At 48.3% G+C, this 19520-nt stretch overlaps 1 protein-coding gene across 36 annotated transcripts in view; it reads right to left on the bottom strand.

Moving 5' to 3' along the window:
• NRXN2 (neurexin 2) overlaps window positions 1-19520 on the bottom strand; it is a 346059-nt gene that overhangs the window by 179228 nt on the left and 147311 nt on the right. For 23 of the 36 annotated variants that reach the window (XM_077920435.1, XM_077920436.1, XM_077920441.1 and 20 more), the window contains 2 exons: window positions 12759-13060; window positions 9303-9347 (listed from right to left, as the gene is read on the bottom strand). In XM_077920435.1, the coding sequence (XP_077776561.1) occupies window positions 9303-9347; window positions 12759-13060 (347 nt within the window). Of the gene's footprint in view, window positions 1-9302; window positions 9348-12758; window positions 13061-19304; window positions 19388-19520 lie in introns of those variants that run through there. The other 13 variants (XM_077920437.1, XM_077920438.1, XM_077920440.1 and 10 more) reach the window with 3 other exon arrangements.

The following is a 19520-nucleotide window of genomic DNA, read 5'->3' as shown; positions in this document are numbered from 1 at the left end:
GGATTGATAGCTTAATATTCAAATCAACTCACCTCCAGAGTTCAAGTCAATTCATCTCTGTGGTCTTTAAGTAATTTAATTGACCAATTTGTTGATTAAATTAAAATAAATCTACATATTGCAAAACATAAAGTTTCAAGGAAAAGAACAGTTCTTCTTGAGAAATCGCACAAAAAGTTTCTATCATATGTGGTGATTTAGTCACTTACAAAAATGCAAATTATATAAAAGAAAGCTGGAAAAAGAAAGAATTTATTTTGAGTTGTATTTTCTTTGTTGATCTATATGTTGGTGCTTCTTGCTTGTTTGTTTCAAGTATAATTGTGCTAAATGTAATTTTATTTCTCAGAAAGAAATGAAGGAAGAGGATTGCAGTCTTTAAAATAAGTATGCTGAGATGTAGGCAGGGGGACTGCAGCATTAAGCCATCCTGGCTCTGAAGTCTGAGTTCCATCCAACAGAAAAAGTGGGATGCTAAGAGGCAGTTCCCCATCGTGTCTGCCTTTATGGAGCGCATATTTTCCAAAACACCAAACCTCACAGTATCGGCAGCACATAGAATACAGGTGTACCAAAAGAACGTAATGTGTGAACGGTCCTCAGTCACCAGCCATCCTTTAGTCACCTGCTGTCAAAGGATTGCACATGCCGCTTGCCTGCAGTGACAACCTGACCCTGCAGAGGGCAGTGCCGAGCAACAAATACCTGCCCTGAACTGTAATCCAGGAGGAGTGACAGGCCTACAGGCAAAAACAGCAAACTGCTTCTGATGAAAAACCAAATACCTGGAATGTAGTACAGCTGGGAGGGACATCTGACTGCCCACCGGGTCCTTCGGCTCCAGATTGGCACCAGAATTGCACCGCCAACTAGACTGGGCAGGGGGAACCCCAGCAGAGAAGGCGGATCCCTGGGGTCCAGTGCTGATGGAACCTCAAGAGCCCAGCCCCTGTTGCAATACACCCAACTGAACTGGACTGAGGCTGAGTGGGTGCATGCAGCTGCTGGAGGGGGCAATGGGCTTCATCCTTTTATGATTCCACTTGAACCATCAAGCCTTGTGTAGTAGAAAGGGCAAGAGTGAGAGGAGGCGGAGCTGGAGAGGCCGCAGAGATGTCTCTTGGCAAGCTCAGGAGCATGTGTGTGCATGTGGTAGAGGGTTGCATTTGGGGAGGGGTGGGTGAGCGTGAGCATCAAGGGCGGCCAGTCTGGAGACCCCCTTCCGGCAAAGGACATTTCTCCTTCCCAGTGAGACAAGTGAGGAAGAGAGAGGGGAGAGGGTGGAGCAGGGAGGGGAGAGGGGAGGAGGAGCTCATTAGTAATTAGTCAGTACAACAACATGCAAACGAGGTTAGAATGTGGACGGGGTGGGGGTGGGGGAGAAGGGAGCGACTGGGTGGCGGCTGGATCAGATGCAAACTCCCCCCTTTTTTGAAACAGGCAATGCCCATAGCCCTGTCAAACTCCCACAAACTCTGTAAGACCTCCACCCAGCGCTGGCCTCCCCTTAAAACAAGCCCAAGATGCCAGTGCTGTAGCTCCTCCAAGCTCTCTACCTTCCTTCATTGCACACTAAAAACACAGGAAGGCTAAAGAATTGGGGCCTGACGGGCGCCCGTGCACAATTACGAGAGAGGCAGGCATGAGAGCTGGAGGCCTCCTTTGTGCGTGACACGTTCTCTACACAGATGCAGGACTGAGAATCACCACCCCACCATCATGTGTGAAAGACCACACACATACATGTTCGTTTTGCCATGTGTTATGTGCTTCAGGAAGCAGGCTCCCCCTGTGTGGACACTGCAACCCATCTTGGGACACAGGCGGCAGGCACTGGACAAGAAGGGCCAATCAGTTCCGGCCTTTCCAAGGGTCCCCAAAGTCAGCCTCACTGAGCAGGATCTTCCTAGGCAAGTCAAGGGTCAGGCATAGGGCCCAGCAGCACCCTTGAGGACCTGGAGGGATAGGATCTGCCCCAGCGAACAGCCTCTGGGTTGGTTGGGCCTAGGATAAGTACCAGAAGGAAGGTTGGGCTCCGGAGGAGCTGAGCTTTGGAGGGTGCCTCCTTCTGGGAAGCAGGCGATGTTTCTGTCTGAGCAGGATCATGTATTGAGGGAGCAGAGTGTCCAAGTGGGAGGATTTTGGGGTGTGCAGAGTGCTCTTGTACCCCAGAGACAAACTACAACCCTACCCCAGGGTCTTTGGCTGTCTATGATGCCTCGAACCTTTTCTGTTTCCAGAAAAGTAAACCTGGTCACTGCAATCTGTACCCTCTTCTGCCTTCCTTGCCCACAAATGCCTACAAAGCTGGGCATAGAGGACCCATGAGTCCTGGTTCCCACACACGGGGCCTAACCCACTCTCATCTGAAGCAAATACATTTCAAACTCCTTCGCCTTCCTGAGCAAGTGCCACCCCCAGAAAGAGAGATGATTTGATGCAAAGTTCTAACTTGCCTGTTTTGTGAGCCCCAGTTAAGAGCCTGTTATCTGCACCTCACCCACCCCTTTTAGCAGAGCAACCCTGGAGAGGACGAGGGAAGCCAAACCAGGGTGGGATGGGGTGGGGGTGGGAGGCAGCAAAGGTGGGGGGGGGGGAGAGGGGAGGATGTTCGAGTAAAAAAATTTGGGGCAGTCTCCTCGGACAAACTTAAAAGTTCAGACACAAAAATGGCAGTTAGTAGGAACAATCAACACAGTCTTTAATTAGTACACTATTAGTACAACAGGAGTTAATTATCAGCTAGCATTAATCATGACTCTCAATTAATTAATTAATTAATCATCAGAAAGAGAGAGAAAGAGAAGAGAAGAGAGAGATTGGCTGAGAAGAGACTCAGATGGAGACAGAAGCCGTGCAAAGCAGGGATCAGGCCCCAAAGCGGCCTCCATGCGTGTTAGATGGGGTGGGTGGGCAGGTGGGAGAGCGGCGGCAGATGATGGAGACAGAGAGAGGAGAAGCAGGCAAAAGCCGGCATGCAAGAGAGAGAAGAGAAAGAATGGAGAAGGCCAGGTAGAGGAATCAGAGCGACAGAGAGAGCAGGATGAGGCCTGCTTGGCCATTTCTAACAAGAGCACCTGGCACGGCCCCCAGCACACACTGAAAGCACACTTAAGGAGAGTCGGACATGGGCGCCCACCCTGAATGGATGCCAGGCCCAGCAATTAGAGGAGGTTTTCCGGGGAGAAGGGTTTCGCCATTTCATACCCAGGTGCAAGCACCTCAAAAAGAGGGCCTTCCACCCATCTGTCCTCCACACTATTATAGGCCCACATGCACAAAGCTCTCCCAAGGCCCTGCCCTGTGTGGCTTCCCAAGGCAGGGAGGGAGGCTTCAGAAAGGCAGCAGGCTGACCCCAGGAATGATCCAGCCACACAGAGAAACAAGTGGCATGATGCTTACCCCCCACCCTCACAGGACCAATCTCTGTCCCAGATGACTCACATGTTCCAGATAACTGAATCTTCCACATACAAACACACACACACACACACACACACACACACACAATCCTGCCATACTCACAACTGTGCCCAGGGTAGGTGCTAAATGGAAGAGAATTCTCAATGGGCAGTGTGTGACTTCCTGCCTTCTTCACAGAGAAGATTTTTGATTTGATTGGTTTGCCTCTTTATTAATTGTACCATTTCTATGCCACCTTCCTGCCAAGGCAGTTCACAATTTAAAATAGTAGAATAAACAAAAAATACAAAAATATTCACAGGAGCTTCCTGGCCTCCTCAGATTCTTCTTGTTGGCTCCCACCTTCCCTCAGGACACAAAAGGCCACTTTAAAGTAGTCCCAGGAAATGGGGGGCTGCCCCCCAGTTCCATCTCTGCTTACTGCTGCCCATGAGGGCAAGAGACTTTTCTCCTATGCATTCCTACTCTCACAGGGTGCATCAATGGATTGCATTCAAAATGGGACTTTACACACACAGGCCTTTGTCTCTTTATCACTCAGACCCTCCTGCAGCCCCACACTAGCCTTTGCTGAAACAAGGGGTGGGGAGCTAGTACAATGAAAGAGCACCTGCCTTACATGCAGAAGTTGCCAGGTCCAATCCCAGCTAGCTTCTCCAGTTTAAAAAGAACCAGGGCATTCCTACTGCTGCTTGAGATCCACTGAAGCTGCCAGGCAAAAACTAGAATCATGTTCAGAGCTGAAGGCAGGCAACTCCTCTACATCAGCCTTGGGGCAGGGTCCTGGGAATGTCAGTGGGGAGCTTCTCACCAGCAGAGTCCTTGGAAAGAGAGTGACGGTGGGGGAAAATTATAGGGGTCTCTAAGCAGAAACTGGCCAGGGGATGCTCCAGCTCTGGGCTCCCCACATCAAGCAGGGAGTGCTGGACTTGGTGGCTTTCAATTCTATGATATGTTACCAATGTTTGGAACTGGGAGTTGAGAACATGAGACCATAAGAAGGATCCTGAAGCAGCAGGATCAGACCAAAGGGAGCTTCTCTAGTCCACCATCCTTTTTCCCACAGAGGCCAAGCAGATGCCCTCATGGGGAGGCGCCCACAGTGACAACCTGAGCACCGCAGGCTTCTCATGCTCTTCCTTCCCCAGCAAGAGGAAGTTAGGGAGGTGCTACCTCTCCTACTGGAGGTGATATACAGCCATCATGACTACTAGGCAACGTGGTTAGTCGATTCTTAGATGGCGACCCTAGAGGAGGCTAGTGATGGGGACAGTTGGGACTAGTGTGTAAAAAATCTTGTGCAAGGTGAATCAGCTGAAACTGGGAATATGCAAAGCAAGGGACTGCTGAAAGAATGCACATAGTCACCCACACAGAGGAAACACATCTCTGCGCAGAGACAACTCCTCCAGTTTCTCATGCCCACCTGGTCTGACTCCGCAAGCTCGCTTCTGGAAGAAATCCATGCGGATTTATAAAGCCAGAGGCAACCTTTCTTTGCACCAAAGTCCCATGGACAGAAAGAGGACAGACCAGGGATTCTCCCAGACTCTGAGGCAACCATGTTCTATTTCCCACGTGGCAACTGTGCCTGCCTCATGTGAGACAGGATGGGAGAACTGTGTTTGTGTGAGTGTTCCCAGCACCAGCTTTGGCGGCACAGATCAGTTATGGGAAGGGCACGTCAGAGAAACAGCAAGCAGAGCAACCGTCTCTTGGGTCTTCTCATTTTTTTCAGTTTGGCACCAAAGAACCAAACCAGCAGGTGAGTGAAAACCTTTTGTCTTGCCACTCATCTAATTTGTGCCTCCCAGCAAACCAAGATGTTCACTGCAGGAAGGTAAGGGATGTTGTCAGCCAGGAGGGGTACCAGAGCTCCATCGTGGCAGCCTCAGGATTTAGGTCCCAGATGTAGCCCTGAGCATGCAATGGCACCTAAAGTAGTTCCCATGCTTCCCAGTGTCTCTAGATGCACCAGGATGACAGAAACCATGGGAGCTACATTTCTCATATGCCACAAATTCTCTCTAACCCAGAGCCAGGCTAGCTGATTAGGGCCTGATTAGCACTTGAACTAATACATGACCCAGATTGTTGTGTCAAGTGCCTAGCGGGCATTTTGGCATAATCTCCCCCTCTCCTAAAGCTGAAATTTGTACTGCGAGGAAAGCCTCCATAGACAACATGTTCCTCCTGACACAAACAGCAACTTCATGGTACTGATGGTGGCAGTGTTGATTTTTCATTGGTCCAAAGCAGGAGGGAAACTTCCCCCATCCCAACACTGCCACCAGCCAGCTGCTATTTGCATTTTTAAAACATGCATGTTAATTGCATTGAGGCAACAAACATCATGAGTTCAGCCTTCACACCCTGCAGGAGTATGCAACTTCCAAGTATTGCTGGATTCCAATTCCCATCAGCCTCGGACAGCATGGCCTGGGATGATGGGAGTTGTAGTCCAGGAACATGTGGAGGGCCACAAGATCCATCCACGCCTGCACTAAGGCTTATTCCCCTCAGCCCCACTGAGCCTCCCTGAACAAAATAGTCAACCTACACACTATCATTCTCTCCCATCAGCAGGACCCAAAGAAGAGCCTGCAATTCTCACATATGACACACACATGTCCTTACTACAAACACAGACAATTTTCAAATGGCTTTAACCAGCTTCGCTTCAAACATCCTTAGACGCTGCATTTCTGTAGGAGTGCTTGGACAGATGGACTAAGGGATCAAAGATCCCTTCACAGACCCACAACTTCTTTTCGTCATCAATGAGCTGGACTACTCCAAAAAATGTGACACTGGTATACAATTTGTAGTGCTTGGATACACGCACACAAAAACACAGAGAGAAACATCCTCAGGGCCATGTTCACAGGAGTTGCACTCCTAAGACCTTCTGATGTGTGAAATACCAAATGCACATGAGAGCACAATAACAAGTGCCTGGCTGGTCCCTGCTGAACAGGCCTGAAGTTATATCCATCTGTAAATTATACAGAGAGCAGACTCGCTGGAATTAATGGATCTCAGTTAGTCACTGGCCATTGTTTTCAGTGGGTCTACTCTGGGTAGAACGATCACTGGATACAACCCTTCTTCAAAAGTACCTTTTACACATTGGAAATCACAGCCACAGCTCTGCCGAGTGGGACATTGGTGGACTACAATTCCCATCAGCCCCTGCAGCCAGCATGGCCAATGCTCAGGAATGATGGGAAATGTAGTTTAGCAACATCTGGAGGGGCCTTGTGCTCATAGGATTCTGCACAGGATAAATTGTGCGGCCTTTTCTTCATCTCCAGCTTCAAAATGCTTTTGTGCCAGGAAAAATATTTTTCAAAGGGGGGGGGGGGTTGTATGAGGTGAGAGAACTTCCACATTTAAAGACAGTCTACACCTCAGTGCCAGTAGCTGGGAAGCAACAGCAGGAGTGGGTTATAAACTTCAAGCCCTGCTTGTGGACACCCCCAGAGGCACCTGGTTGCCACTGAAGCAGGATACTGGACTAGTAAGGCCTTTGGTCTGATCCAGCAGCAAAATAAGTTGCAGGGGGACAGTTAATGCCTAAACTGTGGGGCTGATGCACACAAGACTCACACACCCTAAACACTAAGCAGGAAGAGACTGTCTCAGATGCCTGCCCGCTCATAGTCCCTCTCACCATGCACACACATGTCCACACCTATGCGCCTGGATTCAGCACAGCTTCTCCCCCAGCAACCCCATTGTAACCTTACAGTGCTCCTGTTTGAAATGGCCAAGTTGTGAAGTTGGCACGCCATGCAGGGCAGAAAGAGGGGTGGGACTGGTAGAGTGTGGGAGAAGGGCAGGAAGAGGAGGAAGAGGAGGAGGAAGGGTAGAGGAAAGGGGTGGGTGGACAGTGTGCGACATAGAGTGTTAGTTTCAGCCCCAGAGAAATGCTCTGAAAATAAAAACTGGACACAGAAGCTACATGCCCAAAGCAATCCTAGCATGCCATGCAGTATGGAGGGCCGGCAGCAGGACCCCAGGGGAGGGGAACAAGATCCAGGGCAGCCAGTGTGGTCAAGCACTACCTTGACAGGCCCAAGCCCATCACAGGGCAGACCCTTTCAAGCCACCCAAAGGGAGGGTACTCAAAGGGGGAAGCAATTGTAGTCCAATTACCCACGGGCAGGGTTCTCCTAACTCAGGAGGGGAACTTCAGCCCTCCAACCTCTGCCCCCTGCCCCCGTGCCACCCCACAGCACAAGGGAAACTCCTTTTGTATTTCCCTATAAGCTCACCTTCCTGTTCCTCCACCCCATATCAAAGTGTCCCTCCCCTCCAATACTCCCACCTCCACCCTGCTGGCTGCCCGTTGCTGTCCTTCCCTGGGGGGCAGCTGGGGTCACAGCGCAGGTGTAACAGCGCACAGAAGTTGCTTCATGGGATGGTGTTTTCCATGGATTTTTTTTTGGGGGGGTGGGGATAGGGAGGGGAAGGGTAAAAAGTAAAGTCATAAAATAAAATGTTTTTAAAGTGCTCAGAATTTTTTTTGTTCATTTGTTTTGAGTTGGTAATGGCGGAGGAGGGGGGTGTTAAGAGAGCAAGTTTCCTGCACATCTGCAAATTTGAGGGGTGGGAGGAATGCTCAAAGTACTTACACAGGCGGAAGGATGGAGAGAAACATCTAGCACTCCATGAAGACGCCAATCTGGGGGGTGGACCTGGTGGCCTCCACTTGCTGTTTTGTTGGGCTGCAACTCACAGCAGCCCCGGGAGCTGGCATGGAAGTTGGAGCCTAGTAACATCTGGATCCCACCCCCCGCAGGTTGGGGAAGAGTGCTGCTCGAGGCCTGTACTTATACCCCAGATGGCAAGCAGACATCATTGACATTGACTGGGGATGTTTTCCCTGCCTTCTTGGAAGCTCTGAGGCTTTTCCCCCCAGTGGGGAAGTGGAACTTTCCTTCTCTTCCTAGCCAGTGGCTTTGTACACCGCCACCCCACTCTAGACATCTTCTTTTATGCCTACCTTGCACTACCCTGTCTGGCAGTGGTGGCAACAGGCAAGCAGGAACTGTTTGTACATCAGTGAGTGGCAAAGGGCTCTCTGGCTGGCAGAGCAGGTGAAGGGGAGGAGCAGAGAAGGAGCATCTTCTTATCCTGCTCCTTCGTGCCCAGAACAGAGAGCAAGCAGGCTGAGAAATGCCTGACACCCTCCCCTGCCAGTCCCCAGCAGGCTAGTTAACAGAAAGGGAGGCTAGTAACTTTTACAGGCATATTTGCAAGGCAGGTTGATCCATTGTGCTCTGAGACAGGACGGGGCTTCTCTCAAACAAGGCTTTCTGACAATTCAGTTTGGATATGTTAAGACTGTTGAACAAGAACCAATGAAACCCAAGTTCAAATCCCTTAAAAAATAAAAATCTTGCCATGAAGCAAGATTATCTATCAGCCTAACCTACTTTACAGGCATCTTGTGAGGATAAAATGTGGGTTGGAGGACCATGTACAGTGCCTTAACCTGCTTGGAGGAAAGGCAGCATGTATTAGAAAATGGGATAAATAAATAATTTTGATTGCAGGCAATTTGAAGCTTCTTTTGGCCACCTAGCATTATGTGCCAACCTTTGGGCCAGAAGCGACTTCCAGACTCCAAGTCAGCTAGTGGCTCTTTGGCTGCTTGTTAAATTCATACCAATGCAAGACACCTTCTTTGGGGGAAATAATTTCTAAAATTAAACTCTCTCTGTGTGTGCATGTTCTAGTGTGTTTTAATTTTTTTTTTCCAAAACAACAATAATTTTCAAAACCCAATTAATGAATTAAAAAAATAAGGAAGGGAGGGAGAGAGGTAAAACCCACGGCAAACCAAATGATTAGACAATTAGACTGATATCTACCAGGTAATGCAGTTTGTTTACCATAGCGTGTCCAATTCCTGCGTGCTGTATGCATTAAAAAAAACAACAACGAAAAAACGAAAAACCAAAACAACGAGAGGGGGAGGGGGATAAACAGGGAAAAAAATGACCAACCATGAAACTTCAAGGGAGATTTTTTTTAATAAAAAAAGAGAAATAAATCCCCCCCCCCCGTTCCTGTGACCAACAAAATAAAAGACACTAAACCACACAACCCTTCCCCGCCGCTCGAGAGCACCAGCCTCACCACCCCACACTCACCCCCCAAACCCCCAGAACTTCCTAGGCCTTGGTTAGTAAGGAAAGAACAGAACAAAATGAAAGACTGGAAAAGGAAAAGAAACAACCGACATTCCGTGGATGGCACAAAGGTTAGTTCTGGTTTCTCCGGCTGAGAAGTCGAATCTCCCCCCACCCCGCTCTGTCCCGCCACCCCAGAAGCGTGTTAGTAACACACAACAACGAAAGTTGCCAAGGCAATCTCTAACAAGGTGGTTTGGGGGGTGGGAGGGTGAGGGGGAGGGTGAGTGGAAGGATGGAGGAACACAGCACGGCCCATGTTAGCAGTATTAGTAGTTCCTAGGCGGCCAGTTTGGAGAGGGGAGAAGGGGCAGGAGGGGAAGAAGAGGGCGGTGGGCCCAGCTGGGCGTGACCCACTCATGATGGCCTGTGTGTCTGTGGTGTGGTGGTGATGGGGGCGTCTGGGGGGCCTAAGGGTCCAAGTGCTTCATAGGAAAGAGAGCAGCCAGAGATGCCATGGGGGAGACAGAATGCCCTTCCCCAGGCATAAACCAAGGCTGAGTCGATGCTTTCTTTGCAAAAAAAAGGAGACAAGAAATCCATCAAGAGGATTAGCAGACAGAGAGAAAGACAGAGAGAGCAGGAGCTGTCGAAGAATGAGGGAGGGGTCCCTGTTCTGTGAATCCAAAGACAGCAAAGGGGGCAGATTCAAAGCCCTCCCGTAGCCCCTGTGCACTGGCTTATTGCTCCAAAGCCAGGAACCCCATGGATAACCTTCGTCAGTTCTCTCCCGACCAGCTGGGAAGCAGGCATGCCCTCGTAGGCAGCCTACAGAGCAGTGGAAAGGCCCCTACTCCTATTCAGAAGCACTCTTCTTCTCCCCCCTGCTCAGACAGGACACCCCCGGCTTTCAGGTTGCTTTAACAGCTCCACCAAAGAAACCCCCCTCCCCTCCCACCCCATTAGGTCTCCACTGCCACCACCATCCAGTCTCTCCCACATCTTGCTTTCCACAGCCTGGCTTGAGCCGGAGTTCACTCATTTTCCACAACTCTGGAACATGTGAAATGATGGAGAGTGTTTCTGAGCCCACTACAGGGTGTCCTTCACTCACCACTGAGTGGCCATAATACATGTTGACATGAGGTGGGTGTTTTTGCGTGTGATTGCAACTTGGACATGAGTATTGCATTCACTGCTCCCCCAGTTTCAGAAATCAAAGAAGTCCACTTGTACTCACATCCAGACACACCGTGTCCCCTTCCACCGTTTCTCCACATTCATCCAAATCCCAACATTTCTTTTTAGCTGCTAGCTTGTCCCCGCCTCTTCCCACCCTTCTCCAGGCTAAAGGGTGGAGAACAAGAGGCGGGGACAGGACCCCTTATAACTTGATGCCCCTTAGGATTCACAGAACAAGACTCCGCTTTCTCCTTCCCGCACCAGTCTTCCAGCCCAAACAGAACCCTCCATATTCAACATACTGTCCAGTCATGGGAAACACCAAAAATCCAGCCAGCAAAGCAACACCCTGTAAATAGAACAATGCCAAGATGGGGAATGGGAACACCATCCTGTGGTCCAGACACCAAGCAGAGGAGGGGGCGGGGGTAGAAGCAGATTCATTTTTGCCCTTCCATAAATCAGCTCTGCAGCACAAGCAAACAGGGCTCACCTAGACTGACTTGTTCTCCCCTTAAGATACTGCACAGCCACCAACTTGTTATAACAGGGCTGGGGATCTTCAGGCCCAAGGGTCAAATGTGGCCCTCCAAGCTGCGTAATCTGGCCCTCAAGATTCTCTCCAGGCCACACCCCTCATTGCCCTAGTTCACCTTCTCTGAGTGTTTTTGCCTGGTTGAAATGTTTCCTTTGATATTGCCTCTTGCTTGACTGGGTGGAGGAAAGGAGGGAATAAAGGAGGGCTCTGACTTTTTCATGGCTGGAACATGGCCTAATGTACAAAGGTAAAGGTCAACATCTGTTGCTCTACCCTTTTTTGCTTCTGGGGGCCACATGCCAGTGGTGGGCATGGTGCAGTCCTGGTTCCCTGGTTTAGACTAGTTCCCTGTCTGTACATTAGAGTGGTTTAAATCAAGAACATGTTGTCACATACCAGGCTATGGCTCCATGCCAAGGAACCCATTGCTGGCAGGAGAGAGCTGAATGAAGGTGTGGTTTGGATCCACTCAAGACAGCTCATAACAGAGGCACAGGGCAAGGCTTTCCTCATATCCCTTTGGGGTCACCTATGCCACAGCAGCAGGCACCACACTGCTCCAGAGGTGAAAAAGGTAGTGAGTTGGGAGTTGCCGGACTGAGTGTAGGTCGTAGCCACAGCAATGGAGGGAAGGCACCAAATTTTCCCCTTCACCCGCCAGAAGATCCTTGCTGCAAAGGAAGGTGGCCAGAAGGGGGAACAGCTGTGCAGAGAGGGGGCAAGATGGAAGAAGAGGGGTGGTTTTGGGAAGGACAACCTCCTTAAAATGAGAGGTGCCCTTGGTACTCCAGCTCTGGTATGTGTAGAGGAACAAGAATGGCTTTTGAACCAAAACAGTGTGCTCAGCCTCATACAGAACTGGGTGAGGGGGCTATTTGGTCCATTTGGTCCTTTAGGAAGGGCCCAGCTCAGCCCAGCCCCCCTGGCTCCAAGATACTCAGCTTCATCCTAAGCCTTGCCCCTGCAGAGCTGAAGGGCACTACCCTCTGCCATCAGCCAAGGGGATGGTCTCCCCACCTCCCAGGAAGAACATCATGGCAAGGAGGAAGCCAAGCTGGCCCCAGAGAGCAGACAGAGAAGCTCTGTAAACTAAGAAACAGTGCCTGAATTTGCTCCCCACCCTTCCAGACCCCTTTCCTTCCATGTCATATCTTTTAAATTGTAAGCCTGATGGGAGGAGTTGTCTTTATCATTATTAATCTGTGAACCACCCTGGTGAGCCCCTCCTCTGCACGATTCCCACTCCCTCCCCAAAAGAAGGGATAACTCAATCTCTTGCGGAAAGGAGGGATTAGACTCCAGACCCGTCCTCTTGCTGGTGTCTGGCTTATGGTGTCTTGGCTAGAACAACCCAAAGTGCTGTTCTCACCCCAGAGAGTGTCCTGCATCTTAGAGCCCAGGGCCTCTATCCCACACACACACCTGCCCACCTCCCTCAGCATGAAGCCACGCAGGTAGCAGCAGCAGCAGCTCACCTGGCGCAGGTTCCTGGTTACGCGGATGTCGTGCCAATTGTTGTCGTTGAACTTGCCATTGACGGGCTCCACCAGTGCCTCGAACGCCCCCGAGCCCAGGTTGATGACCAGCCAGACAGCGCCGCTCTTGAGCGACAGGTTGACGTAGTCCGCCGACTTGCCAGTGTGGAGCATCAGGCCGTTGCGCTGCAGGGTGCGGAAGGAGAGGGTGATCTCGTCGGTGCTGCTCTGGATGGGGTTGTGGGACAGGTCGTAGCAGAAGAACTCGTTCCCCTTGAACGTCGCCACAAACTCTTCTTTCCCTGCAGGGGAGGAGGAGGAGGAGAGACCGAGAGAGAGGGTGCCAAGGGCAGAGAGTGAGTGGCACTGTGCACACGATGGATGTGAGAACAGCCTCCCGCAGCTCACCCTCAGGGCTTCCTGCTATAGCAACAGCTCCTCTCCTTGCACATGCAGCCCTTTCAGTGCACTGCACAGAATGCAACAGTGAAACCGCTGGGCCACTGGCATTAGGAGACTGACGGACAGCGGGAGGCCTGTGCAGACGATGCTTGCAGATTAAAAAACCCGGCAGATGCTGTGGCATTTCCTGCTTCAAGCCTAAGAGTGATTTATTCTTAAAATTCAGTGGAAAAGCTGGTGGTTAGCAGCAAACTCAAACGCTTTTAGGATCATGCAAGTTACTCCTGGTGCATTTACATCCCATCTTTCCTCCAATGAGCTGAAAGTGGCATATACATGGTTCTTTCCTGGCCCCCATTTCATTCTCAGAACAACCCTGAGAGGTAGGCTGGGCTGAGGGAATGAGTGACTGGCCCAAGGTCACCCAATGAGTTTCATGGATGAGTGAGGACTTAAGCTCTGGTCCTACTCCTATTTGCCATTACTGTTCACCATTACAGCGTGTGTGTGTGTGTGTGTGTGTGTGTGTGTGTGTGTGTGTGTTTTAAATAAAATAACAGTCGTAGGAGAGCCCCACCACCACCTTTTGTGCTGGAACCACAGCAAGGGCATTGGAATAACTTCCCTCTTCCCCCTGCAGCACCCACAACTTCAAAAACAACACAACAATTTTCTTCTTGGTATGTTCGTCTGGATTTTTACCAAGGGCTCTCTCCCTGCTCCCAACCAAATATTTTGATTTAGGGTAGCTACTTACATACCCACCACCATAAAGGATGACACATATTTGGATATGCTAATCTATAGGCGTAGATGCAAATGTAGAAATAATTGCGGTAAATTTAAACAGAAATGCAATCTGTGTCATTGTAGTGGGGAACAAGATTTAGTAAGGGGGCCTTTCTAGCCTCCCTCACTCTCTCTAAGGGCTCGTTATCTTTAATCTGGGTGGAGAAAGCCCTTCAAAAAGGGGGTGCCTTCAAATGTTCCCACCTTAGCCACGGGGCATCCAACAGCAACCATAATAAAAATCGGGTGAAGATGACAGCAGCAGGTATAACTGAGTTACCAGAGTTTTACAGAGCTCCCCGCTCCCATGCTCAAAATAAACCCTTCTTTGCATCTTTGGAGAGTCAAGCAGCCCCTGCCCCACCCTTCCTGAAACCAGCTGTGCCCACAGCTAAGCCTTGCGCTCCGGTGGCCTCTTCTTCCCCCCCAAAAAAACACTTACTCAGTTCCGACTGGGGTGTGCGCATGAGAAAGCTGCGATTTCACTGCCTTCCAACTGAAATTAGTAACACCCCCCACTTCATGCTTTCTCACCCCCACCCCATATGCACAGAGTAAATGTCCCTCTTCTCCCCATGACACCTGCCAATTAACTTGCCATCCTTTGGCGCCTGGGAAACAATTTCTGCTGTCTTTCCCGCTCCCTTCAGCCCCACAATCATTGTGTCACTGAAAGTCATTTGCTCCTGAAGCCCAGGCGGGTTTATTTAAGAAGGAAGAAGGGAAAGAGAAAATGGAGGGGGGGAGGGGGGGGGAGAGAGAGACAGGAGATGGGTGTGTGTCAGGGTTTCTCTTTTTTTATCTTATCCCTCAAATTGTTACTGCATTAAAAATGGCCCAAGCTGCGAGCCTGCAGCACTTGAGGGCTGTGGCTGAAACAAGGAAGGACAGCTGAGCCCTTGGTGGGTTGGACATGAAGAGAAAGAAAGAAAAAAAGAGAATGAGAGAACGGGTACATATATGAGTGTACAAACACCAATGTGGGATCCAAGGCACTGCTTTGCCACCTTTACTGAGTACATGGATCTCAGCAGCAATATTTCGCAGCGGGGGATTAATACTCCAAATAAGGAAATACACCCATGTAACTAGTATCTACCATTCTGTGTTACTCTAAGAGAAGCCAGATAGCTCAGTCGGTAGAGAATGCGACTCTTAATCTCAGGATCAAGGGTTCGAGCCCCAGGTGGGGCAAAGAAGTCCTGCATTGCAGGGGGTTGGGCTAGATAACCCTCAGGACCCCTTCCAACTTTACAATTCTATGATTCTATGGTGTCTGAGGAGTCACAAAGCCTGGGTTGACATGCACAGCGAAGTTTCAAGCCAGTGTGGTTCACATCAGCGAGGGGGCAGGGATGTCTCCACCCAACATGCATGGCCTTTTTAGTTGCCCTGCTAGTGCAAACACACACAAACACCAAACTCCTATTCATGAAGCTGTTATCTGCACATGCACACTCTTCTGCGCATGTGTGACAGCTGGATCGAATGCTCACACCCTACTTGAGTATGAAATGAATGCGGCTTGATTTATCTAGTCAGATGGAAGCTGGTTTGAGAAAAATGCATCAATATGTAGTATTTGTCAAGAAATGACAGGATCAAAATGGATTGTGGCTCAGATGGTGTGAATGTAGGTTCAAAAACTAGCAGTGGGAGGGCACAGGTGGTGATGTGAATGGATCCCGGGAAACCTGCCTTCCAGGCTTGCTTCCAGTGTTGCGATTTTGCATGAGGGATTCAATTGCTTGCCAGCAAATTTCGGTATGTGTGATTACAGCACATCAAAAGTGCTCTGGAACAACAAATCCACTTTTTAAAAAAGGAAAAAGTGCCTTTTTACAGTAAGGGAAGTGACAGGAAAATGCACAGGGTAACGATTGATGCTGACACTGAGTTGCATAACCTCCACACAAACAAATCAGGACAGGTGCACAATAAGCAGGTCTCCTAGAAGCACCCCAGGTCTTCGGTTCCTCTTTTGTCTGTATGCCAGATCTAACCTGCAAAGGGACAATGTCTTCCCACTCATTGCTGAAACTCTCCTGGGTGCCTTTCACTCTCTCAAGCCCTTAAGTAATTGTATTTCCTTTACATTCAACTTCACAGCTCCTCATTTCATCCCCCTCCCTAAAACAAAAACAAAAAACCCCTTCAACATGTCAAAATAACAGGAGCCTTCTGTGTCAACTTTTAAATACCTGCTGAGAACTTTTCTATTCTGCCAGGCCTATTGCGGGCAATTAAGAGTACATCCCCCACAATGGTCTACTGCCGTTAGTTTTTAATTCTTTTGCTTTATACTTGTTTTCAATTTGTTACGATTTTACTGTATGGTATTATGCTTTTCTATTGTTGTAAATATATTTCTATAATACTGTAGTACATAGACAAATACATACATACATACATACATACATACATACATACATTGTACTACACTTCAAGGTTGTCATATACTACTCTCCCTCCTTGTAGCAAAATGTGTATAACAACCCTGCAGGCTGGTGTAACCCACTCTTTCTAAGCCACGGTCTTCCCCCAAAAGTATAATAGTGATTGGCTTTATCTGTATTATTGGCATTAGCAAAGTAATTTTTAGAACGCTTACAAAAGATCCAAGTTAGGAAGGTCATGAGCTCCCACTTTTGCTTTTCAACTGACACATGACTCTGCAATCACAGCTACACAGAAATGGTGGACACCTGCATTTTTCCTTCTGTGGGGCAACAGCAATTAGCCATCACTTTTCCACCAGGAAAGAGCAGTAGAAAATGGCTTCTAAAGAAACCAACACTATGCAAGAGATCTCTAGATAATGGGTATTTCACTCTAGCCTTCTCATTCTCCCACTGTAGCCTTCCTCCAGCAGCCTGCTCACTCACCTGGAGGAATTCCTGCTCAGCAAGCGAGTGCTTAAATACAAAGCTGGGATGCACAGTGCCAAAATTCTGTGGGTGGCCCCACTTGTCAAGAGGAGAGAGAGAGAGATAGAGAGATGGCCTCACAGTCAAAGCACCATCTTTTCCTTGAGTTCTGCCTTCTGGACTCAGATGGAATCTCTGCTCCATCGCTTTGCACCAGCAGAGTTTGAAGAGGTGCTGGTATACCAGAAATCTGCCAGCTGGCATTGCACCCAGGTAGGGCCAAATAGGGCAGAGCTGGGGTGTGCCAGGGGAGGAACAGGATATTTATTGACACTCTATGACTCTATGCTTACTCGGGTTGGTCCTGCCCCCAGATGGTGGCACAATATTAGGTCTGTAATAAGAAGAAGAAGAAGAAGAAGAAGAAGAAGAAGAAGAAGAAGAAGAAGAAGAAGAAGAAGAAGTATGCAATAAGAGTAGTGTTGGGTTAAAGACTCTAGCTGAAATCAGCAAAGATTCCCAAATGACAAGCCTCTTCACCCTCTCTGCCTCCACAGTCATCACGGGGAGGAGAATTCTGTTAAAAGCCCTGTGCGGACAAACACCCTCACCTAAAGTTGCCACATGTTGGGAATTTCCCAGGGAAATCAGCAAAATGTCCAGGGAAACCCAGGGAGACTGCACTGAATTTTACTCCTGTCTGAGTGAGGTGCACAAATTCCAGGTGGCCAGGTATAATAATAATAATAATAATAATAATAATAATAATAATAATACGGAGGTGCAAAAAACCAGAGCAAGTTGCTTTTGGGGATTTGAGGCTGAGGCAGGCCAGTGGTCTTATTTTTGCTAATAAGAGTGAGCAGGGATGCCAGACAAAAACCAGGGGCTGGGAGGGCAGGCAGCTGAGCTTAGCTTGATGCTTTTGCTATTCAGTCCCTCAGAGTGCAGCCAAGCAGTCTGCAAGGTTGGAATTGGCAAGTGTTTGCTTAGCCTGACCTCTGACTAGGAAGACTTGCAGATCAGAATAAAAGAAAGAAGCTAGGAATCTCTGGATGGGGCTCCTAGCTCAGGCTAGCAGCTCAACACTTCAAAGGAACAGAGCAAGCATTCTGAAAGGGTAATTTGCTCTTTGTAAGATCATTGAGCAGCAGCTTGTCATTAAGCTGCATTACAGCTGGTGGAAAAACTTTTCATAAGCAAATGTTCAATGAGTTTTACAACCTGATGATCCTATGCACACTCATTCAGAAGTCAGTCCCATCGAATTCTGAAACGTTTACTCCCATGTAAATGGGAGTGCAATATTAGAAGAGGTGATGAAGAATCAATATTCAAGTTTGTAAAAGAGATGGAAGTCAGAAACCATTTTAATTAGATCACAGATTCCCACCCCACTTCACATCTTAATAGAGACCATTACTCATTGCAAAAAATGTAAATGAAGGATCTTATACACCAAAAATCTAGTTTTTCATCATGCATCCAAAATATTAATTAAAAAACCCCATAATATAGCTTTACCAAAATTTATGGACAGAGAGGTTCAATAGAAAACACTGAAAAGTAGACTGTAGCTTATGAAATCTACGCTACAATAGCACTGCCATGGGAAGTTGCCACAGGAATTCTCAGGTGGGTGGGGGGACTCTGTAATATCTTCTTCAATTTTGTAAGAAACATTTTTGGCCAAGGAGGTAAAATAGAGGACAGGTTAGCCCCTGCCCCCCAACAGCTTTCCCCACATTTTTAATACTGAACTAGAATAACAGAATCGTAGAATCGTATAATTTAAAGGGATTCCAAGGTTCATCTAGTCCAATTCCCTGCAATGCAGGGAAATGTAAGAAAACTAGAAAATTGTTTAAGAGATCAGCCTTAAAAATGTTAAGGGAGGAAATGGACAACAGCCATGAGATGAATCACCGATTAAAACTTTAAAAAAACCACCAATGTGTTCTTTTAACTAGATAAAACCTGATTTATTGATATACAAACTTCATCTGCATCATTACTGCTGTTTTTCAGTCTGGTGAAACAGAAATCCGTTTTTAAATTCAAATAATACTCTTGCAGCAGAATCATGGTGGTGTTGGATTTCACAGATTAGTTTCCAAATCGAATCAGGTTTATAATGCTTAGCCAAAGGGCTTGGACAGGCATTCAGCAGTACCATAAAAATCAAGTGGAACGTATTCCCTGGAATTCTTAAAACATCACCTATAGCTGACTCATAGAAAAGAAAAGTTGGCTACCAAGGTCTGCCACAGTTTGTGGGCTTCTGCACATCCACAGACCAAAGCACACGAACAAAAAGCAGCCTTGAACTTCCTGAGTTAGCACATTCTTTTCTTTTAAATGTCTTTCTATTCTTAATACCTTTAACACGGCAACATTTATCTATTACTACCCATAATCATGCTTCTACATTAGTGTTGTTGCAGCAACAGTAAAATACAACAAAGTTTTGCAGATTGTTAACTGCTACCTGTAAAATTCTGCAGGGAGTCAGGAAAACGCAGAGAAGTGGTCGCTGCAGAGGATGGTTTTATCACAACAACTTTAGTATGAAAGAAGCGGAGGCCTGCCAGACCCTTTCAAGGCTGCCAGAGCACGTCCGGCTTGTGCAGAGCTTTGAGAGAGGGAGAGAGAGGTATCGCTTGAGCTGCAAATAAAACCTGGGTCAGAACTGCTGCAGATTCTA

Source organism: Podarcis muralis, chromosome 16 (genome assembly GCF_964188315.1).
Source record: "Podarcis muralis chromosome 16, rPodMur119.hap1.1, whole genome shotgun sequence".
Taxonomy (NCBI): Eukaryota; Metazoa; Chordata; class Lepidosauria; order Squamata; family Lacertidae; genus Podarcis; species Podarcis muralis.
The sequence above is the reverse complement of the archived record's forward strand: the minus strand, read 5'-3'. Positions and strand labels throughout refer to the sequence as shown.